We start from the raw sequence: 18294 nt of genomic DNA, 5'->3' as shown, positions 1-18294 counted from the left end.
CACAGACATAATAAAATTTATTCATCGTGCACTACTACCATTTTCGGCTGCTGTTGCGGAAGAACTTAATCAAGACTTAGAAAAAAAACCTATAACCCTTAGTGGAGATTTTAACGTAAATTTTTCATCGGAGTCATCGGCCGTTTTGGTTGATTTTTTAAAGACCAAATTTGATTTAGCGATAAATAATAATCCAAATGAACCAACGACAAAACATGGGACAACAATAGATGCGGTATTTTCGAGATACTTAAATAGAATACAGACAAAAATATTTATTTCACATTTTAGCTATCACAAGCCGCTGATAACATTTGTTGATAATTCAAGTAATAATAAAGAATAAATAAGATGATAATTCTAAAAAATAAAAAGGAAAAATAAAACTTGCATTTGTTGTAAACATAATATTCTTAGAAATAAATTCATTTAAATTTTAATTAAAAAATGTGTAATTGTTTTAATTCTTAAAAACCGAATAATTAATCCAATAAATTTATTTTGTTTGAGAATAAATGAAATGCTATAATATATATTTATATATATTGATCTGTTTATTTATTTAAAGCGGCTTTAAAATTCTTCTGCAATCGACCCTATAAATACTTTTTGGGATTAAAGAACTAGTTAAATGCCGACAAGTAAATCTAAATCAAACGACACTTTTAATAGATACTCTCGTTTAAAAATCTTAACAAATTGATTCAAAACAATTCTCAGAATTTTGAACTCAGAAATCAATCAAATAGAAGATTTTTAGGCGTTTTAAGCTAAGCGTTTTAAGCTCGAAAAAAGCGGAAAGTTCCAGGAATAGCCTTCAAAGTCAACCGTTTTCCAGATTCGAATGTAAAATATTGAAATTCTAAGCTATTTTTTTTTTATCTACGTAACATCTATTTCAGTAAAATTGTATGTTCTTTTTAAAACAATTAATTACATGTTAATCTATTAATTAATTACATGTTAATAATAGGTAAACGGATATTAAGGAATTCAGTATTAAAATTTTTTTTATAATTATCATTTGATCAAATTTCTACGCTAAAATGGTAAGAATATGATTAGTTTATAACTACTAATAACGACATAATACGATTGTAATAAATAATTATGTATGCGGTATAAATGTATACAGAAGAATAAATTTTTGAATCTTTAGTTGATAAAATAGGGTATATAACAAACAGAGCATTTGTAAATGCGCTTACGTATACACAAACACATAGATATTTAATAGAACATAAGAGTAAGTAAGAAAACTATATTGCACTCTGACCCAAGTAGAGGGGACTCATGCGATATTTTTGAACAACTTAAGAGAGAGGGTAAAGGCCCAAGAAAATAGACAAATAATTGGACATTTGGTTCCCCCAATAAGTGGAAATTAGTAACGCCCTAAAATTCGACACCTTACAATTTTCACAAGAAAATCTCTCTCGTTGTCCTGACGTCCTAGTGTTAACATCACCTAAAGTTTTAATAAGTCTGATAGACTTATAAGTTTTAATAAGTCTGAATAGACCACGTGTTAAATTTACCGAATAACGAATAAAAGATTGTAAAATTAAAAGTATAATTATGAAGTGAATCAAATCTAAAGAGTAAGTCAAATCAACAAAGTTCATCATTTTTATCAGGTACATTTTAAATAACTAATATTTGTGAATTTAATAACATCGTAAAATCGTTATATGAAAGAAAAAGTTAACTTTGAATCACTGTGTAATAATTGTAATTATTGTAATTTAACTAATGATATTAATTTTTGATTTAAACAATATATGTATTAAAATTATTCAACGTCCAATTTATTCAACAAACCTATCATTCTCAATAAATAGAAACTCGGAAGTTCCCGGTCTATTAGCCTAACACGCTAGGACCGAATACTTAAACACAATAAATAATTTAAATGTAAAATCAATTAATTTTTCTTACATAACAATATATATATATATATATATATATATATATATATGTATGTATATATATATATTAGGGTGTGCCAAAATGTAACTCCCGTGGAGAACCTTTTAAAATTGGAATTTTGAGTTCCGCTTTTAACAGGGGCTGCGTTTGGGCATTTCCTGAGATATTTTGGAGTGAGACGATGTATTTGATTTTCATAGAATTTTTTAACAGAAGCTTAGTTTGGGCATTTCCGGTGAAAATTAAAAATATATATTTATCCACCTGTACCTATATGTAATTGCGACAGGACGTGGCATTAGGTTTACTATAGTCCAGTCATGGGCCTCACATAATCGAAGTGGGAGAAGTTGTAACTGAGTATTCCCTATCCTTCTGGAGAGATACCTGTGGCCATAAGCCAGTACAAAGTGAACGACCGCGTCGCAAACGCGAAACCAAGCGTGTTAAGAACATTATCATTTCCTACTCATAGTACTATTTATATTTATTCAATACATTACTGATGTTATTGACCTTCTTACTCCAAAATTTCTAACAAATTGAACTGAACAATATTGTTTAGAATGAAAGTTGATTGTAACAAAAAACTATTTTTAATTTAAAAAAATATATTTTCTTCTTTAAGATTGACAAAAAAAAAAACAATAATTTTTACCTCAAAGTAACAAAATAATTTTGACATGTAATTATTTACAAAAAGTTAAATACAGTGAAACGAAACAATTCAAGTTCACCTCCACGTATCCCTGATCAATGAGTTCGATAAGTAGGTTATTTGATTTAAGAATCTGGTGATTGTACAAGAAGAAATTTAAATTGTTGCTTCGAAGAATAGTAAGCAAATCTAAAAAACAAATACTTAAACTATGATGTTTAAAAATTACGGATGAATTATATACAGAAGAAAAAAATGTTACGGATAGTACAACAGGATAGGCCATCAGTTTCTTAATAGCTATAATGAACCTAAGATCTTAATTTAAAGCTAACACTTAAAAAAGAAATAGTTGGTGGTGGTTGGTTAAGTCATGGATTTTTCTTAAAATTTAGCAACGTTATTCAATGACTTTAAGTATTGTTGAGTGCCGTAATTGAAATACAATGGGAGGATTGTGTATAAGAACTTTAAAGAACAGACAAACAGTAGTTGGAAGTATGTCAGTGATATTTGTGATTTTCTTAATTTGTTTTCAGAATTTAGGTAAATTTTTTATATAACTTTGTTATGTTTAATTTTATTTATAATAATCTAAACTTAATATACTTATGTTCGGTTAACCAAACATAATTATTTATACGGTATATTATTCCATATAATTTTAACCCTGGGACAAATTTTAATATTATAAGTAATTTTAGATGGTATCGTGAAATTGTTCTGTACCAATGACGTTATTCAATACTTTCTATTAATATTAGTATAGGATTTTCGTAGAACTTAGTGACGTCAGTCGAAAGTTTTTACTTGGAATTTTTTTTTAATTTTTCGAGTGTATTCTTTTGTTTCTTGATGACGCATAGCAGAATCGGCGAAATAGTGAAAGTTAAATTATTTCATATATTTATATTATAATATAATGATGATGATTATTATTGGTTCAATAACTAACGATGTAACAAAATTAAATAAACTGCTGTTAAATTGTATAATAGAATGAATTTTCAGTAGTTATTAATTTAATAGACAGAAAAAATTAATAAAACCGAAACTAACACATACAAGAAGGAGAAAGCCAATAAATTTTGTGTGACAAGCAGATTTATTCTTTGCATGGTTGTTTTTGAATTTTCTTGATCCGGTTTTCTTTTTTTATAACGAATGAATTATGATGCAGAGCTCGCATTCATGCGAACCATATAATTTTATCTTCGTGTTTATGACCTAAATACGGTTGAACACCTGTAGCCAAAAATGTGAAAATAAAAAAACATTGATATTTACTGAATGTTATTATTCAACAATACAGCAGTTTATAAATATAAAAAAAAAAACTTTTAGCACGAATCAGTTTGAGTGAATGAATGTTATTTGAGTATTATGTGCGTACAATGATATTGTTAGTTTTAATTCAGAATATAAAAAATATCGTGTAACTGAAGGGTAAAATCAATAGGTGACATTCAGCTGTCATATTTAAAACCCCTTGATTAAATTTTTATTTGAAATTTTTAGCATCTTACTCTTTATGTTACTTTCAATCCGTAATTTATCTTTTTTCTTTCAAATAGTTTTATGAAAATTTCTAAAAATATTTTCCATTAACAAATAAAATAAAATTTTTAGAGATCTAATAGGAAAAATTTTGTTTAAAGATAACTTTTAAAAAATGTAAAAATTGTCAGTTAAGCGGTTTTGAAACATAACAAGCGCGTTATTAAAGCGAAGATATTCGTGAAAATAGTAAAAATTTTTTACAATGCAAAAAATAAAATTATGACGAGTGACATGCGGTACGTGTTTCGTCATTAAACTTTCGCTTTGTTAACTGCATTAGACGAGAAAGTCTCACTGTCGTGATATTCTGCATATCACATAAATAAATTTAGTTTTGTCTAAAAAGAAAAAGTGAGTTTCAATAGTGAATAATTCCAAATTTTTATCTATCGTAGATTAAAGTACATCCTTTAACGTTTCATATTACAAAGTATATAATGTTCGCAAGCCTAAAAAAAATTTAGTGAATTAAAATTTTAATAAATAGAAATCAAATAAATCATTGTCATGAATATATGCGTTGAATATATTACATGAAGAAATTTTTCTTAAATATTTGCCAATTTCTACAGAAATAATACTGAATTGAAAAGTGATAATGAATAAAATAATGAATTATAAAACTCACGAACAAACGTCGCAAGCCAAGTGAAAAGAATAAATATTGAGATACCGTTAAGTCTTCCGTTACAGCTTGGAGAGCTGGGCTAACCATCAAGATGAAAAACATTCTCGTATCGTATGGCGCGTAAGCGACACACCGACCTCACCAGGGACATAAGACATAAGTGATCATATGAGGCCGAAAAAGGTCATACTATAAGAATGTACTCTATGCTAAATGAATGATTTCAATTTTCTTCAATTGAAATTTAGCAGCAAATATCTTCAAAATTTGGCTTCAACTTCAATTTAATAAGCTCTGTTAATATTTAAGTATAATAAGAATATTTGGGGCGAGACAGTCCAACCAAAAATTTTCTACATTAGAGTTGTAACAATTTGTTTTTAAATGTGAACTTTTAGAATTTTCATTTTTTAATTCATAATTATGATTGGTTTATTTTAAAATAATTGAACGATCATTATCAAAAATTGATTATTTATTACAAGAGGGGATTTATGAGATTAAGAAGATTTAGTCAAAATCGATATAGAATTCTATCGATATAGAAACTTCTATAATGTCAAGCATTTTTTAAAATAGAGCTTTATTTTTGACAATGAATTTCATGAAATTCACTGACATTCGATTGTTATCACTAGTTTATATTAAATTCACATAGTGGAAAATATGTGACAAAAATCAGGAAACTCTAATGAATATAGTAGTGTCACTTAATGACCAAAAATTTAAATTTATTTAAACTATATTAAAATATTTCAAACATTAGCATTCGTCAATTTGTAACATGGATAAAACCAACGAATTTCACGAGAAACTTGACAAATCATTTCGATTCTTCGTTTTACATTCAGATTCATGAAAAATAAAGACCCAATGACTGAGTTCTGTCTCATTTGCAAATTTTTACTTTTAAACTTTAGTACACACGATTCAGTAAGGAATGCAAAAAAAAAATACTTTTCCGGTTTAAATCAAATAGTTTCTAAATGAGATTTAATTTTTACATAATTCAAAATTCAGTCATTTTTTATTCTTATTTCGACTGAAACTATTTTCAAATTTCTCAAGTTCGATCTGAAAAAAAATTTTAACGATCATTAGCATTATCGAAGAGTACTCAATTATTAGTCATTTTATATAAATAGTAAAACTCTATGAAAAATGAACCATCCTGAAAAAAACAAATTGGAACTCTTACTTTATTCTAACAGCAATTATTACACCATCATAGTATAGCTGATTATTTGCACGGCAATATAGTAACCATTATAATATCTATGTAGTCGCATTAATTACTTTTTTTTTAAGTTCAATAGTAAAGAATATTATCTTTCTCCAGTGGAATTTACAATGCTGACGTACTAATTTTTCTACCCACAAGTCCAAATAGTGAAATTCTCCAACTAAAATAAGAAATCTTACTAACTAAACATAACAGTTAACCCATTAATTTAGCAGTAGCTATAACGTTACTATAGTTAATACAATGTTTTTCTTCTCTGTACAAAAAAAGTGCAAATTAAATATTTATTTTTTTTTAATTTATTGGAAAGTAGAAATTTTTCTTTGAAATAATTTTCAAAACTTCTGAGCGTATCAATTTCAAAATTTATTCAGCTATATTATTTTCAAATAACTATGGCAAATGTCGCAAACTAGATCAAATTCGATTAACTTGTTAGAGACATATGGTTGTTGAAAAATAAAAAGTAAAGAAAAAACGTTTTTCAAATTAACGATTAGAAGCTTTTTTATTTAATTAATTTTTTTAATTCAATTTTTTTATTTTTTTCTTCGAAGCCTGATTGGAATCAGTTTGTTCAGTTAAAAAAAATTTAGTAATATAGAAACACTCTTTTTCAATTATCTCAAAAACGAAAAATGTTCTAATTGTTTGATGGACACATCTAATACACCGTTTAAATGCATAAAATTTAGAATCAAATTTTTTATTTAATATTTAAATTAGCTAATTTACATAGAATCATTTGTATTTATATACAATTATACGTAAATTTTTCAGTGCTTTTATTCATTTATATTCATCAGCATTTTTACAAACTTTCATATTTATTTGGACAAATTTTCATAAATCCAAACTTTCATCGATACCAAAGCAACACAAGCAGGCATAAATTGTTGTCTCTCATTGTACTTTTGTTCGTATAAACATAAACAAGTATTCTAGACTTCTAGACTAACATACTAACAAGTCTCGATTGTAAAACAACTCACCTACATTCCCACAGATCTCGTCTCTATTCTTCGATTATGTTATGGCCTGAGCATTAATGTTCGTGTTACTAGTAGAATCATCATCTAATAAATCATTGAAAATAATTTAATATAAATAATTATATTTCAATAACTATAATTTCCTAAGTATCATTCATATGCGTGTATATGATTCTTGATATGTACTATAGATCAGTCTTTTCGAGTAAGATTCTTTGATACTTTCAACATTCTTAGCGTTTGGTGTTCGCGACAAAGGCATATTCTACTTTCCATAACCGTTAGTCTACTGTATTATTCACTAATTTATTATTATATTTTTTCCAGTTAGTTTTTATTCGACTAAGACTAAATTATGTTAAATAATTGCATTTATTACGTGATTGTACTGAGCGTAGACAATATTTTTAATCTGTAAACCTATAGATCTTATAATAAATATAATTATTTCCAACATAAATAAAATTTTAATAATTATTATAAAAAATATTGTTTTATTCTTATTTCATCAATTACATGATTATAAATTTTAATTAAACAAACATCTTTAATAAACTTATTTGTTAAAAATGGGTATTAAATATCGAATACAAAATAATACAAAAATATGTAAGCAATAATATAAAAAAATTTTATTTAGTAACTTTTAATTTAAGGTAAAAGCCCCAATATATGATCATGTACCAGTATATGATCACTCCATGTATTTGTATATCTATATTCACAAATATAGGTATACAAATACATGGAGTGATCATATACTGGTACATGATCATATATTGGGGCTTTTACCTTACGAATTATTTAAAAAAATAAATTTTTTTTTATATTTTTTTTGCACATTTGATAAGCAGTGAATATAAAATTATTACTAAAAAAAAATTTATTCAGATTCTACCTCTGTTTTACTAATTGAATAACTGTTTAATTAACTTATCGACAATTTTTAAATAAGAAAATTGAAAATTTTCAAAAATCGAGGAGTTATTGGTTTCACCCCGATTTTCGAAAATCGAGTTTTTATCAGATCTCCACGTTTTAAGGTCCTGGAAAGCAATTTCAACCATTTTCCTGAGGATGTCACTATGTCCGTATGCATATATGTATGTATGTATGTTTGTGTGTGTGTATGTAACCCTCTCATAACTTTTGAACGGCTTGACAGACTCGATCGAAGTTGGTGCCATTCGAAAGGGCTTGACCAAACTTAGATTTTCATTAAAATTTGGACCGATTCGGACTGGTAGATTTTGAGAAATCTCAAAAAAACTACAAGAAAAATTTTTTTCAAATGTGGATTTTTTGGATAATTTTTAAACGCCTTTATCGATCGATTCCAAAAACTAATCAGTTCTTAACCGTGAAAAACCGTTAAGGTTCGGATTATTTTTGGTACTAAAAAAACTGCATCGAATGCCACCAAGCAAGTCGGAGTCGAAGAACACGTTTAAAAATTATAGCCACTTAAAAATTTAAATGTAAAAATTTGAGCTCGAAGAGCTCAAAAAATTAATAGATTTTCGAGCGTTACGCTAAAAAATAAGCGAGAAGTTCCAGGAATGGCCTGCAGGGTCAACCGTTTTCCAGATTTTTTTATTTATTTATATATATATATATATATATATTTTTTTTTTTTAAGTAAAGATGTTAGATATATTTTTTAGTTTTACTGGCTATTAGGACATGAATTATTAACAAAGATATTTTTTTTCTAATCAAAAATAAATAACAGCGAAAAATTGACGTCCAGAGACTAAAAGAAAATTAAAGCTTAATAAACAGTTCAACCGTCTAACAATAATACATGAGTTTAAATGAACAAAAATCTTTGAACTTGAGTTCGTAAATCAAGAGAAATCGTAATCACATGCTACCACTTGGTAAAGTGTGCGCTAAAATACAAAAAAATAAATTGTCACTCTTCTTTATGGATGTTTATTGATTATTTGAGTATAATAATTGAGGTTATAATTGAGGATGGTTTTACTTGTATCACTGTAGAGTGTTTTACAAGGGAGGGTGGGGAATTATTGTCTCTCTACTTTTTTCTCCGCAATATAATCTCTCAACCCTGTCATTATAACTCTCAACCACTTTTTCGTCCCCACCCCCCTGCATGTCGGGATTTTTTCTTTCATGCCCGACACACATGTGCTGCGACTGTGGCCGACTTACGCGTTATAATCAGTACCTGCATTTGCATTACGGTCTTAAATAGTATGGAGGTACTTCTATAATGACATTTTACCTCCATAACTATATGGGAAAACCACAGAAAACCCGACTGGTACAGAGGCTGGCAATGAAACGCACATATTCTTAGTTTATAATCATTGAAAAATATTGGTGCGCGCCGAAATCGAACCCTGGTCCCACTCTTTCGAAATGCAGGTACCGAGCCGATTAGGCTATTGCCAACCTTTATTTGAGTATAATATTATTATTCAATTTACGAGCTCAGGATTAAATATGAACATTTATAAGCTTTAGAACTTGACATAAATAGATATGTTTAGTATCTGAGCCTTGAAAACCCGCTTCAACATTAAAGGAAATTTGTAAACTAAGCTCTTTTAAATCTGTAAAATAAAAGATAGAAAAAAAGACTATCAGGCGCATTCCGTAAAGTGTAAAAAAAAAACAGAATGCGAGAAAGAACCGGTGTGTGAGAGAGAAAGAGAGAAAGGAAATCACTTTAACGTCAAGCCCTCAGAGAACCGTTGGTTAGCTTGCACATTGATTGAATGTTTTATGTCCCTTGACAAGCAATTTCTATGAATCTTGTTACTTAAACAAAATGATTAAACATTTGATGAAACATATAACAATAGAAAAAAAAAAATTATTTTTCAGCTGTTGGGGCAATTCAAAATACGCCTACGTATTTAGTTTCTTCAGAAGATCATGTTGTTCTAAGTGCAAGCTCATTCAATCCTGACAAAACTTATTCAGGACCCGAAAAAGAGTCTGACGACGAATTGGCGAGTAGTTATAAAACAATTCAATCAACAGTACAACATAAAAATTCTAAAAATGTTGAAAGTTTTAAACCAGGAGTAGAAGATGTAAGTGTTAAAGAAAGGAATCATGATATTGGATGGAATACTGTTATTACTGCATCCAAATATGTCAATGATATTGATGGAAACAATATTGAAGTAAAACCAGCAGAATATTTTGAGTAAGTAAATATATGAATGTTTTTTATTTTTTTATGTTTTTAATAAGTTTAAATAAATGAATTTTTAATTTATCTTTAGTATCAAACCAACAAAAGAATTTTATCTTTCGGGGGAAGGCAAGGGGGCTCCGCAAAAACAAGCTGCTATGTCGGAGCCCCATCAGCTAACTGGATTAATCCAACAGCGACAAAGTCGTCAAGAAGTTCCGAGGATTTATAGTAACCGTACACTTCTAGGCATGCAAACCGCTTCTATAGGAAGTCGTCAGGCCAATCCTGATATTCAAGACATTATAACTGGCATAGTTAAGTTGTTAAATGGTAATGTTAATGTTGCAGCTAACACTATTCGACCTCACAAGCCTGTACAAGCTACTAGGTATAGTATTCATTTATTTTTACAAGAATAATAATTTAAATTTTAATATAAACTATTTCCCAATCCATATATGACACACCACTACTTTGATCTTTTGATCAACACCATCATTTTTCACGAAGGTACTTTCTTGTTTTTTAGATGAATAAAATGTAACAAACAAATATGGGACTAATAGTTTCATTTCCGATTTAATGTAAACGAAAAATGATGACATTGATTGTAAGATCAATGTAGTAGTATGTCAATGTGTAGATTGAGATGACTTGTATCAAAATTTGAATTAGTAATATACTAATCATAAATAGTTAAAAAAAGAAAAAATATTAACAGTAATAAAATGTTTTATTGTTAAACAAATTTTTCAGAATTAATAATCGAGGACCACCAAGGATATCAGATTTACCACCATTACCACCAGATTTTGATACTCCCGGTATGAATCCTCCTCCACCTCCAGATTATCCTTATCCATTTGAAAAACCACCTCCTTTAGAGAGACCATCGATCAATCAATTACCCCCAATTCAAGAGAGACCAACACCCCAAAGACCTTACGTAAATATAATTTCAACACCTGAACCAATCGGGCCGCAAAATAATAAGCTTTGGAATCGGCCTTTTCACCGACCAGTTAACAATCAGCGACCTAATACATCCTACAAGCCTTTGATATCTGATGAAGAATATTACTATGGTAATGAAAATAATAAAGATATCTCCAAACCAACAAATACATCAACAAATAAACCCATTAATGATAAACAAGTACCAACTTCTGAAACAGTTACTGAAGAAACAATTACTACAAAAAAGCCACAAAAGTATCAACCACCTTTAGAACAAAATAAAAAAGTTGTCGATAATACTTTGATTCTTGGTTCTAATCTTCAACCAATCCCAATATTTACTCAATCGGAAAGTCCTGCAAACTCGGTTATAGCTTTAGACAGTTCAGGATCATCCACTAAACCAACAAAAAATTTCTCTCAAGAAATTACAGTGTCCAAATCATTAGAATCAAGTACTGGTAGTCAATTAGACATTACAAGAACAACTTTAAAGATCGAAACTAGTTCTTCAATTCAAGTTATTGAACCAACAAGAACAGTGATTGAAGTTCAACCGTCAATTGTTCTTCTTGAAAAAAATTCAGAAAATATAAATTCAATGATTTCAACATTAAGTGAGACAAAAACTTTTATTGAACCGAGTACAGTTTCGACGGATTCTACTTACAGCAATAATAATCAGTTTTCCACTCCTACAGAAGGTTTATCAACAATATTATCGACGACAAAAACAAAAACAAATAATATAGTTAAAACAATGAGCCGAAACTCGAGTTCTATGTCTACAAAGCCTTTTTATCAAAGTTCAGGTAAAATATATTTTTTTATGTAAGAATAATCAACAATAGCAGATATATTTTTATAAATGCATATATTACATTTTAGCTACTTCAAATAATTACCGTTATCGTCCCAGGCCAGGGATAGTTTTAGATGATACGTTAGACTACACTAAATCAGCAGGATTGGCAACACAAAGACCTCATCTGCCTCCACGACATCCTCCGATAGGAGATATCTTTGACATAACTGTTTCAGCCATTCAAGGACCGAGTGGTGGTTCTGGTGAAAGTGTTAGGGTATCAGTAAATCCAACAGGAGGTACTGAGGTCATTCTTACGAGTGCTGTTGATGGTCAAGGGTTTGTCAGTATCGATGGAAAGAGAACTTATTTGAATTTGTTTGATAATTCTGATGAAAACACTCCTGCTACTAAAGTTCAAATACATCCGACCCGATCGCAAATACCAGCTGTTACCGGTACCGGTTATGCAGAACCACAAATCGAAAGCACTTTAGTTTCAGCACGTCCAGGTGGGCCAATAAAAAGGCCAATTTTCCGTCATCGAACAACTCAACCACCTGTAAGGATTGATACTTGTATCGTTGGAGAAACCAGTACTTGCGATGCAAGCCAAAATGAAGCTTGTGCCACCGTTCAAGGCGTTTCTGCTTGTCACTGCAAGCCTGGTTTTGCTAGACACAGCCACTCGCTGTTATGTAAAAGTTTGTATTTAATTAATAATGTAAAATTAATTTAACTAAATCATAATGTTTATTTCTTATTAAAATAATAAATGTTTTTTATTTTTTTTTTTAGAGGTAGTCAGTATCGTTGTTTCGATAAGAGTCGATAGAATCTATGATTGGAAAATTATATGGAGTCAAGATTTTGCTGACAAAGAATCTGAAATCTACCAAACAATAGCATTCGAAACTAATAAAGCTGTAGGTGGAATTTAAAATATTTAAACCTTCTTTAAAGTTTAGAAGTGTTTAATAACATTAAATTTATATTATACATTTAAGAAAACAAACTAATTAGAGAAATTCACTGAGATCTATCGATTTTAGTAAAATGTTTTAATTTCAATATAAATATGTTGACATCATTATAATTTTATATAATGCATTTCATTACAGATTGAGTCTGCGATGTCGATGACACCTTTCTCAGATGAATATATGGATTCATCGATTAATAATCTATTCCAAGGACTTGCAAGTGAAGGTCGAGGTGGAGTATTTGTCAATGCAACACTGAAATTAACGTATGAACCTCGGACAGCAAGACCTGCTTTAGCTGGAGATCTTCAGAAACATTTGCTTGGGGTTCTCAATCGTAGAAACAATAACATCGGCAATAGTGCTGTCTACGTTGAATCAGCCTCTGGAGCAATTTCCAGCTTGCAAGATTTAGATGAGTGTGCATCTTCAGAATTGAATGACTGCAATGCTTCGGCAGTTTGTACGAATAATTGGGGTGGATTCACTTGTTCTTGTAAGCCAGGTTTTAAGGACCCCCATAAAGATGACCCGAACAAAGTGGGTAGATCATGTCTTTCATGCCCTTCATCTCATTGTAATAATCGAGGGACCTGCTCTTATCAAGATAACGTTAGGCAATGCTCGTGAGTGTTTTTATCAGTTTTACAATTAATAAAATACTATTATTCGTGATTTAAATTAAATAACTATTTTTTATTAAGATGTACGGGCAATTATTACGGAACACAATGTGAAATCGACGGTGAAGTATTAGGAGTATCTATTGGCGCTACAGTTGGTGCCATAATAGTTATTATTCTCACGATTGTGGGTCTATTTATGTGGAGGTAAGTACCGTTAAGTATATCGATACCCATGTACTAAGACGACGTATCCCAAATTAAAAAAATTTTATAGCAGACGATAAGAATGGTTCATTTTTAACATTGGTTGAATAAAAATTGAGGGATGAAAATACTTATTTAAAACTAATTATTCAATTTTGTGGTTTACGAAATCTTAGAATGTGGGTATTGATATTTCATTTGATACATACAGTCGTCGTCATTGATTTGTAACGGTTGGCAATGATTCGAGTAAAATAAAAAATTCTCAATTTGGACATCTCTCACTAAAAATTTCAATTAATAATATGTTTGGAAAATAAAAAAAATAACCAATATCAAATAGCTATAGCTAAATATAAAGACATTTACTAAAATATTAGATCATATCATTATACAAAATTAAAATTAAAAAGGCCTAAAATTAGAAAATAGACCATTAAAGCAATTAAAATTTTTTAAAAATGGAAATATAAACAGAAGAAACAAAGGAAATTAAAAAAAAAATGACAAACCTAAATTCAGACAATTCGAATAAAAGACATCAAGGTTATTTGACATATACACAAATGAACAACTCTGAATATAGAAAAGCTTTACAAATGAACATCTCTAATTATGGACAAGAAAATTCGGAAATCTCTCAATATGGACATCTCTCATTAAAGAAAATAAAAAAAAAAAAAAATACAATATTTATAAATTAAAAAATAAGTAATAGTTCAAAAAAATATGCTTTAACATAACACCAAACTAAAAAGTAAGAATAAATTTTTCGGAAAATTTAAAATTAAGTTAAAGTGATTGAAAAAAAAAAAAAAATCATTTTTATGTAAATAAGTGTGGGGATCAGATAAAAACAATTATTCAAGGGTAATATACTCTGCACCAAGACATCTTCTTCGGAGAACTTTGCTGAAAAATTAATTTTTATTAATTATAAGTAATGTACGATTCTTTAATTTTTAGGTAGATTTTTGAGGGGTTAGTGCCGATTGAGTATCAGAACCGGCACGTGCCAGAGTCGCGGCTAATTGCGCGGTTGTAATTACCATTACCCCGGTACACGATGATCCGTTTTGATGATACGCTGAATTTGATGATTGAGACGAATCGCCCGCCATCTCGTCGTCGCTCAAATTGTCCAGGTCATAGGAGTACGCGGTTGATGCAGCGTTCATCGCTGATGACTAGAGTCAATGACGAGGGTTATTTATATCAAACTTTTCTTTCTTGACTACTAACGTAATACTATAATAAAATTCATAATGATCTGTTCAATAGATAGCTTTCTAAAAAAATCTACCTAAAAATAAAAAAATCGTACATTACCTATGATTAATAAAAATTAATTTTTCAGGAAAGTTTTCCGAAGAAGATGTCTTGGTGCAGAGTATATTACCCTTGAATAATTGTTTTTATCTGATCCCCACACTTACATAAAAATGATTTTTTTTTTTTTTTTCAATCACTTTAACTTAATTTTAAATTTTCCGAAAAATTTATTCTTACTTTTTAGTTTGGTGTTATGTTAAAGCATATTTTTTTGAACTATTACTTATTTTTTAATTTATAAATATTGTATTTTTTTTTTTTTTTATTTTCTTTAATGAGAGATGTCCATATTGAGAGATTTCCGAATTTTCTTGTCCATAATTAGAGATGTTCATTTGTAAAGCTTTTCTATATTCAGAGTTGTTCATTTGTGTATATGTCAAATAACCTTGATGTCTTTTATTCGAATTGTCTGAATTTAGGTTTGTCATTTTTTTTTTAATTTCCTTTGTTTCTTCTGTTTATATTTCCATTTTTAAAAAATTTTAATTGCTTTAATGGTCTATTTTCTAATTTTAGGCCTTTTTAATTTTAATTTTGTATAATGATATGATCTAATATTTTAGTAAATGTCTTTATATTTAGCTATAGCTATTTGATATTGGTTATTTTTTTTATTTTCCAAACATATTATTAATTGAAATTTTTAGTGAGAGATGTCCAAATTGAGAATTTTTTATTTTACTCGAATCATTGCCAACCGTTACAAATCAATGACGACGACTGTACATTCAAATTTAATAAAATAATTATTTTTGCCAGTCGAGGATTATCAAGAGATCAAAAACCTATGGGTTCTCCAGTTTATGGTTACATGCAGAATGGGATTCCAGGTACTTTGCCAGGTACATTAGCGAGAGTTGGTTCTGTGGGTACTTTAGCTTCTGTGAAACAAGGCCCTCCTCCTAATTTACCACCTTATTTATGGGGCCACATAACTGAACGTATGGCGACAGCTAACTTATATGCAGTAAGTTTAATTGAAATCATTTTATTATACATAACAATATATTAATATCATAATATAGTGATATATATCATACTGTGAGTTTCTATAAAATTCACGTTAAACAATTTTTTGTCTTTCTAAAACTTATTTTTACATGTATTTTATCTACTGAATCTAAATTTTATTTTAAGACTAAAAAAGTATTAAATTATTTTTAAACTTGCATGAAATAAAAGGTTTCTCGTAAAATCAAGTTAACTTAAGTTAAATTACTTGGATTTCATTTAATACCCATACAATAGAATCGTAAACAAAAATTTTATTCAAAAGATATTTAATGTAATATTTATGTTGAATTTCTAATCAGACAGAACCATTAGGCCCCACACGACCCAGTTCAGCCGTATTTGGCTATCCGACTCTCAGTTGTCATGGTACGCTTCCTCCAGTTCCATTACCAAGATTACAAGCTCCACCAAGGCCTAGGCAAAGATATCAACCTGATCCTGATAGTTCTGATTCAGAACCACAAGATAAAGACAGAGCTGACTTGATTCCCAGTAATGGTTTTCATGTACCCAGACCCAAATCTAGATCATCTTTGGCAGTAAGATTAAAACGCTAATAAAATAATTATATAATAATTTACGTATTCACATTTTAATTAAGTAATAATTATTATTATTTTTTACAGAACCAAAGTGGTATTTATTACGATGTCGAATATGATCAAGGTGATGCTCACCATTTATCAAAAAATAACATACCAATGTCGACATACAGTATGGCAAGACCGTATTATAGAACGTAAATAAAAAAGTAAATAAACTTTATTTTACGTTCAAATTGTGAATAACAGTTACTGTATCGATTGTGGATGCAATTTTACTCTAGCTCATTATTTTTTTAAATAAAGTAAGTTTAAAACTAACAGTAATTAATAAAACAAATTATATAATAAATTAATTTAAACGTGTTTTTTGTAATTTAAACTAAAAATTTTAATGAAAGTTTATAAATAAAATATTATCAAGTTGATCAAAATTTAAGTTATACAAGAATACATTGAAAATTGATGGTGATGGTCTTTCTCAAAAAAAAATTTATAAATTTTGTGTACGATAAGAAAAAAAAATATAACAATAATACTCACATAAATATTGAATACACGTAAATATTCAATACTTACTCGTTTTTTTTAATTATACAATGACATCTAGAGTTAAACTTTATTTTATCTTGGTCGTCTTTGTTGTATGATCTCATTCATTACAAAAATATATAAAATAAAAAAGAAATTAACAGTTTGGACTGTTAAAAATTAAAAAAAAACTTGTTGCAAATTTGCACTTGAAAAAAAACTTTATTGCTTCAGCATTATCGTTCAGGTATATTTTATCAATTTGATTCAATGATATTGCCCGCAGGCGGTTTAGTTTACACAATCGAACTTATCTGACCACGTAACATATAATCATTTAATTTCAACCCTCGTTTTTTTTTTTTTTTTTTTTTTTACAATATATTGTTAATTATTATGTGTCTTTTCTTTTCATAGAAATGATAAATTACACCAGCTCACAAAAAAAAAAAGTGCTCTGTACTTTTGACCGGACCTACTCATCTTTATGTATTTCGACGCGCTGAATCCGAATCTGAAATCAGTTTTGCCCATACACCCTCAAAATTTTGAGTAAAATGCAAAAAACCCCAAAAAATTGCGAAAAACTGCAGTCACAGCAATGAAAAAAATTTTTTGGACCTAGATCACGTATGATTTTTATGTATTTCAATTCACAGAATCTGAATCTAAACGTTAAGTAGCTTCTTGAGCCGTCAAAATTTGAAAAAATTGCAAAAAACTAAAAAAAAATTGCCAGAAATCATGAAAAATCGAAATTATCGAGATTAAAAAAATTTTTTGGATTCAGATTGAGTATGATTTTTATGTACTTTGTTCCACTGAATTTAAATCTGAAGTTTTTTTGTCCCATTGACGTTTTAAAATTTTTAAAAATCTCAAAAAATCAAAAAAATCGAGAAAATTGCAGTTATAAATATGAAAAAAAAAAATCCATTAAACCCGATTGTTAATGACAGGTGTATTTTAATAGATGGAATATGATCTTAGAATTGGAAAACTGACAAAATTCTAAAATCTGTAAAAAATAGCATGTAAGGAGAAAGTACAGAACCATGTTTTCGAATTTCGGACTGTCTTTTGTTTGTATCGAACTTTTTTAGCTTCAAATGAGC

General features: G+C 28.8%; 1 protein-coding gene across 1 annotated transcript; it reads left to right on the top strand.

The window, feature by feature from the left end:
* The first annotated feature begins 2558 nt into the window (after window positions 1-2558).
* LOC123263359 lies at window positions 2559-16987 on the top strand. Its single transcript, XM_044726052.1, has 11 exons — window positions 2559-3133; window positions 9864-10191; window positions 10271-10570; window positions 10939-11951; window positions 12028-12648; window positions 12743-12870; window positions 13066-13553; window positions 13632-13757; window positions 15852-16059; window positions 16406-16645; window positions 16733-16987. Exons 1-11 carry the CDS (start codon window positions 3034-3036, stop codon window positions 16847-16849), a joined length of 3669 nt encoding a protein of 1222 aa, XP_044581987.1. The 5' UTR covers window positions 2559-3033; the 3' UTR covers window positions 16850-16987.
* Window positions 16988-18294: the final 1307 nt, after the last annotated feature.

This window comes from Cotesia glomerata, linkage group LG4 (assembly GCF_020080835.1).
Source record: "Cotesia glomerata isolate CgM1 linkage group LG4, MPM_Cglom_v2.3, whole genome shotgun sequence".
NCBI classification, from domain to species: domain Eukaryota; kingdom Metazoa; phylum Arthropoda; class Insecta; order Hymenoptera; family Braconidae; genus Cotesia; species Cotesia glomerata.
The sequence above is the reverse complement of the archived record's forward strand: the minus strand, read 5'-3'. Positions and strand labels throughout refer to the sequence as shown.